General features: G+C 56.8%; 1 protein-coding gene across 1 annotated transcript; it reads right to left on the bottom strand.

The window, feature by feature from the left end:
• Positions 1 to 1,839: 1,839 nt before the first annotated feature.
• SIX3 (SIX homeobox 3) lies at positions 1,840 to 6,086 on the bottom strand. Its single transcript, XM_043470445.1, has 2 exons — positions 5,098 to 6,086; positions 1,840 to 3,283 (listed from the first exon to the last, which is right to left on the bottom strand). The coding sequence occupies exons 1-2, from the start codon at positions 5,886 to 5,888 to the stop codon at positions 3,091 to 3,093; spliced, it is 984 nt and encodes a 327-aa protein (XP_043326380.1). The 5' UTR covers positions 5,889 to 6,086; the 3' UTR covers positions 1,840 to 3,090.
• Between the last annotated feature and the right edge of the window lie 285 nt (positions 6,087 to 6,371).

Genomic DNA, 6,371 nt, shown 5'->3' with positions numbered 1-6,371 from the left:
ACACGTCCACACCACTCACAACCAGCACTCATGCCTGTCCTGCAGGGACTCCATAGGTAAGGTGAGACAGTGCAGAGTGGAGTACTGGTATCTGTACAGACCTAGCAGAGATGAGGAGATGAGAGTGGCAGATGAGAGATAGCAAGACAGATAGCTGGCTGGTGACACCAAGTGGGGCCTGGGCCCCTGAGGATAAAGTGGAAAAGGAGGAGTGGGCACTGAATGCCCAAATGCTTTCTCTGCCAGGTATGTTGAGAGAAGGAAGCATTTTAATTCCACTGGTTTGCCCCCTGTCCCCATAGAAAAAGTCATCTTCTCCCTGGTGTCACCAGTCAAGGCCTTTCAAGGGGTCATCCTCCAGCAGCACCCTTTCTTTCTGTCCACCCATCACTTCTAATTGGTCTGTTGGGTAGGGTCCATCCAGACACTGTCTGAAGCAGCCACGCCTTGGGTTTCCAGGCCCAAGGTCTGGGTCAGGTATGTGACAGGCCATTTGAAAACGATAGTAGGAGACAGAGCCCCTCACCCCAGACATTATTCTGTGCATCTGATCAGAGGCCCAAGCTGAACAGGATCCAGGCAGCCCCTTCCCCAAATGCCTACCACTTGGGTCACTACTGCAGGAACTATGGCTCCTTGAGGAACATTCCCTTCCCCCCACCCCCACCCCCAACCACCCTGGGCAGTGAACACAAGTAGAGACGCTGATACTGGGATGCCGGGCCTCCGAACTTGAAAGCTCTCAAGGTGGTTGTGGTCACGATGTCCTGATTCTAAGCAAGGAGGCAGGTGGGAACCTTTTCCACACAAGCGGGAGCCCGAGGTGCACAAGGCCCCACTTCTGCCCAGGGCAACTCCTTTCCTGGCCGCCTTTCTGCAAAGCCCATCCCACATCAACGCCATGGTACTGCCGAGGATGGGGACGAAAGGAAATCGGAAATCAAAATTAGTTTGGAAACTGGTGCAAAATTCCAGGCACGTTTCTCCTTAATCCTCCTTGCTCTGGAAATTGGACTTTCAAGTGAAGGCAAGTTTTCAGAAATTACCTCTTTGGCTCCTCCTCGGCACAGACCAACCTGGCCCAGAGCACCAGAGCGGTAGAGGCACCCAGCCAGGCCATCACAGGGAGCCGCGGGCCCCCACCCTCACCCCTCCACCCTGTGCAGGGCGGGGAGGCCTGGGGCCAGAGGGAACCTGGTTGGCAAAATGCAGAGATTTGGGGGGCAGAGGGCGGGTTCGATTTAAAGTATAACCTAACTCTGAAATGCTTGAGAGGCTCCAGTTGATCCCGAAAGACAGAAATTTCAAGGAGACAGCCAGCCATAAGGCAAGGAGGGGTTCCATCCTGATTCTAGGCCCTGAACTCCTCAAACGACCTCTTCACCCAGCCTACAGTAGTCCCCCCACCTCCACCCCCACTTAAGAAGACAAAACCTGTCAGTTCCACTCTATATTTATGCCTGCATTTGGTAACCTTGTATATTTCCCCTTAAAAAAAATAAAATAAAAAGCAGTAACAACCAAAAGACCCACGGGGGCCAAGACAAGGCTGCAGTCCCTGGGGATCTAGGCCTGGCATCTGGTGCTAAAGAAACTGGCCCTGGTCGCCTCTCCCTGCGCCATCTCTGCCTTTTCTCTCAGGATTTGACTTTGGGTCTTTTCCAAAGGGCCTGTTCCCATCTTACCACCCTCTCCCCTTCTCCAGGAAAAAATTCAGATTCAGCCTTAAAATTCTGCCCCAGCTTCAGTGGCCCCATAGTGGGAGTGGAAGCAAAGGCCAGGTCGCTGCACCCCAGGGCTGAGGCACAGTGGCGGACAAAAACACCAGTCTCCGGGGAGTGATAAGAAAATGGAGAATACTGTATTTGCTTTAGAAAGTTTTTACATATAGATAAACACGCAGTTAAGATAACAGTAAAAGCGCCCTACGGGGAGTGAGAGATACCTCCAAAGCAGCTAAGAAATACTTGAAATAGCTTTTGCATAAGAATACTACAGTCTCACTCTCCGCTTTGCAAAGCGACAGGGTCCCTCTTCTTCACCCAGCCCGCCAAGCCACACCTTGACTGCCAAGTCAACACCAGGAACTTCGAGTGGGAGGGGAACCCCAAAAAGGAAAGAGACAGGTGAGTGGGGAGGGAGGGAAAAGGTGGGAGAGAAAGAAAGAGAAAGGGAGAGGAGAAAAAGCAATATCATATACAGGCAATTTCTACACATATATTACAAACTGGGAAAATGACCGATCATTAAGATATACATAATTCATATAAAATTTTGAAATAAAAATAAAAATCTGTTACAGTCATAACTATTCTTTTTCCACATTTATAACCAGTACCCACACAGGCAGTGACAGAGTGGAGAGAAAAAGGTGCTTAACAAGAAAATGATTGTCTGCTGAACAAAAAACAGAAGATTGCATTTTGTTTGACCAATACTTGGACTTAAAAACAGAGAAAGAAAGAGAGCGAGAGAGGAGAAAAGAGAGAGCGCAACAAAAGGCGAGAAACATTTGCTATTTCCCTCTCGAGGAGTTTTTTTTTTTTTTAACAAATTCCGAACGGAGATGGCGGGTTTTTTTTTTTTTTTCTTCTCTTTTTGTCTGTTTTGCTTTTGTCGTCTTGTCGTCGTGGTGGCGGTCGGTTTTTGTATAGTCGACTCTTTTTAAATCGTTTTTAACTAGAGAGAGTATTTTCCCAGATACAAATAAATCGTCATGCAGGTGGGGTGCCGGGTCCGTGGGAACCGAAAGGAGAAGCCGTGCTTGTCCTAGAAAGTATACAATTGTCACCTCTTTTATGTTGTCTGCCCACAGTATCAGCGTTTGTGACTGTCTGTTGGCTGTCGCGGTCCTTTGGGGTGGCCGTGGTGGTAGGTGGTGGTTGGGAGTTGCTGATGGTTTGCGTTTAACTTGTTATTTTTCTTGGTTTTTATATATTTTTGGCTGGAGTGGAAGTGTGTGTGTATTTAGGTGTGTGTATGATTGTGTATCCTGATTTCGGTTTGTTCTGGGGATGGAGGAGGAAGAGGAGGCGGTCAAGGAGGAGGAGGGGAAGGAGCGGGGAGGGGGGAGGAGGGCGGCCTTGGGTATCATACATCACATTCCGAGTCGCTGGAGGTTACCGAGAGGATGGAGGTGCCGGTGTCCGCGCGCTCCGTCAGGCTCGACACGCTGGTGGTGGGACTGGCCGCTGTGGACGGCGACTCTGCTGAGCCGTGCGTGGGGCATCCGGGCTCGGCCAGCGAGCGCATGCCGCTCGGTCCAATGGCCTGGTGCTGGAGCCTGCGGGAGACAGAAAACGGCGCGCGCCCTGACACTGCGGCCCCAACACCCAGCTCCGACAAGCCTCCACCCCAAGCCCGCGCCGCCGGGAGCCGGGCCTGCCGACCCCCGTTCTACTCCGCCTTCCCCAACCCAGAGCCCTTCGCCACTGCCCCCCCACCCCGACCCCCCACTCTGCTCTCTGCGCTCATCCCCCTCCTGCGGGCACCTAGCCGATCCCAAGCGCAGCAGAGCCTTCCCCAGGGCGGTCTAGGCTCCCGTCTCCCTTTTCCCGGGGTTCTCTGGGGCCTCCCAAAGCTTCCCAAAGTAGGGCGGGCCTCGGAGGAAGAAGTAGAACGCCAGGCCGGCCGCCTGGGGAGGCCTGGGCGCTTGCTGCGAAAGAGGCCCAGCCCCAAAGGGGCAGAAGTCAGGGAGAGGCAGGATGTTTCTACTTCCCCAGACCCTGGGACTCTTCAGACTCAGTTGGCTGTCCCTGGAGCAGACAGGTCCCCTCCCTGCCTCCTGCTTCAGCTCCCCCAAGCACAAATCCAGAGCTGCCGGATGCTCGCCCGCTGCCTTTCCCGTGGAGGACCGGTTGGCTTTGCTCTCTGGATCCCTGAGCAGAGCGCAAGATCGGGGGAAGCGAAAATGGTGAAGCTGGGAGCAGAAAAGCGGGGGTAAAGGAGCGAGAGAGAAAGTGGGCGATAGAGGAGGCAGGAGGAGACTGTAGAGCCGTCTTTGGCTGCCCCTTCCCCGCTCCAGGCTGCCAGTACCTAGTCTCTCTGAGTTCTCTCTACAAGGAGGCCTTCTCCCGGTCCTGGGCGCTGCCCTCATCGGACGAAAAACTGGCTCCACAGGCACGGGTGAGAGGGCCAAAGGCTCAGGCCTGGGCCACCTAAACCGGAAAACACTCCCTCCCTCCAGGGATTCACACCCAACCCGCAGCCCAGGCAGCTGTCAGCAGCTGCGGCCTGGCTCCCTGCAGTGCATTAGGCCAGGGCACACCCAGGCAGGCTCAGGATACAGGCTTTCCCTCCGGGTTTCACCCAACTCTCTCCTTCCCCGGCACCTCCCCACTTTTTCTCCCTACTTCCCCCAGGCCCAGCTCTGCTGACAGATCAAGCCCAGTACAAGTTTGTGACTTTGTGACCAACTTATCGGCAGCAAAGCAACTTTTCCTGCTTATTCCCTAACTTAGTGGACCAACGGCATGTTCCTTGGCTAGGGCAGGAGGGCTGCACCGACAGCCGCGGCCTCTCCACTCCCAGCCTGGTTCTCCAGTTGCTGGTCAGACAACTTGCAACGCCTTGGGAACAGGCCTGCTGCACGGTGGCCACCTCGGCCTTTTCCCCTTGTGGCAGGGACCCAGTTCAATTTCCTCTCCCAGACCTTCGTGGATTCCTCCCAGGGTTTTTGCAGTGAGTGGAAGTAACAGCCAGGTGGCAAGGAGCTCTTTCCTTCCTTCCCTGTCTGCAGGCTCTAGCGGAGCCCAGAGCCGGATCCCGGTCTGATAAGGCTGGCCCGGGTGCAGCGCGGGGCTAAGGCTCCCAAGGACCCGACCCAGAGGTTATGGACACTCAGGACCTCATCCATACTCTCTCCACACTGACACGAGCCCCTTCAGGGCAAAAACAGCCCATACGACCACGCTCGCCCTTCTTCCGCGCTCCCGGGCAAGCGGAAACTTTCTCCAAACTGACCAAGAGGTCTAGGCTTCTCGCGCGCCCGGCAGCCGCTCGCCTCCTGCCTCCTGTCCGCTCAAGCCTATTTTCCACCCATCTCCCCCTCCCCGTCCCCGGAGACGGTAGCCAGGCCGCGGGGCCCCCGCCACTGACCTGTTCTTGGCCGCCGCGGCGCGGTCGCGCTGCCTCCGGTTCTTAAACCAGTTGCCTACTTGTGTGGGAGTGAGGCCGGTGGCCTGCGCCAGTTCGCGTTTCTTGCTGGGGTTGGGGTAGGGGTCCTGTAGGTACCACTCCCGCAGCAGGCTCCGAGTCCGCTCCTTGAAGCAATGCGTCTTCTGCTCGCCGTCCCAGATGGTGCGTGGCAGCGGGAACTTCTTGCGCACGCGGTACTTGTCCACCGGGCCGAGCGGGCGGCCGCGCAGCTTCTCGGCCTCCTGGTAGTGCGCCTCGAGCCACATGGCCTGCAGCTTGCCGTGAGACTCCTTGGTGAACTTGTGGTTCTCCAGGATGTGGTAGAGGTCGCGGAAGTTGCCCGTGTGGAAGGCGACCACGGCGCGCGCGCGCAGGATCGACTCGTGCTTGTTGATGGCCTCGCACGCCCCGGGGGCCACGGGCAGCGACCAGAGGAAGCGGCCCAGCCGCTCGATGTCGCCCGTCTCCTCCAGCGTCTCGCAGACGCTGGCCACCTGCTCCGGCGAGAAGTTGAGGGTGGGCAGCTGGAACATGGACAACTCTTCCGGGGGGGCCCTGGAGCCGCCGCCGCCGCCTCCCGCTCCGCCAGCACCGCCGCCTCCCACACCGTTCCCGCCGCCGCCGCCGCCGCCGCCTCCCGAGCCGTTCCCGCCGCCGCTACTCGCCAGAAGTAGGGAGCGGTGGTGAGAATCGGCGAAGTTTGGCAACAAGAAGTGGGAGGAATAGAGGTCTAGGGGGGAGCGGAATACCATGGACTGACCTGAGAGGAGAGGAGAAAATTCAGGGAGAGGAAGAGAGAGGGGAGGAAGAGGAGGAGAGGGGCGATGAGGACCAGGAGGAGGGAGAGGAGAGGGGGGAGGCGGAGGAGGGAAGGAGGGGGGAGCGGGAGGAGGGGGAGGAGGAAGGGCGTAAGGGACACCCACACCCCGAACACATCCACACACACACACACCCGCGCAGCCACATAGAGAGGGAGGAAGAAGAGCGGCCCGGTGCGCGCGCGCAGAGAGAGAGCCCGAGACAGAGAGAGGGAGAGGGGGAGAGAGCGAGCGAGAGCCAACCACCGCCGAGTCAAGATTCAGCGATTCCACAGCAATCGCCCTAATGACAACAGCCTCATAATATCTCCCCTAAATCCACAGTGAGTGCAGCATTGAAACATTTTGTTTCGCTTTTCTATTGGTCTGCGGCGTGTCGTTGTAGCGTTGCCACGGCAACCGCTGCCAATCACTGTC

Source organism: Cervus canadensis, chromosome 5 (genome assembly GCF_019320065.1).
Source record: "Cervus canadensis isolate Bull #8, Minnesota chromosome 5, ASM1932006v1, whole genome shotgun sequence".
Classification (NCBI taxonomy): Eukaryota; Metazoa; Chordata; class Mammalia; order Artiodactyla; family Cervidae; genus Cervus; species Cervus canadensis.
Note: the sequence above shows the minus strand (reverse complement) of the source record. Positions and strands in the feature narration are given on the sequence as shown.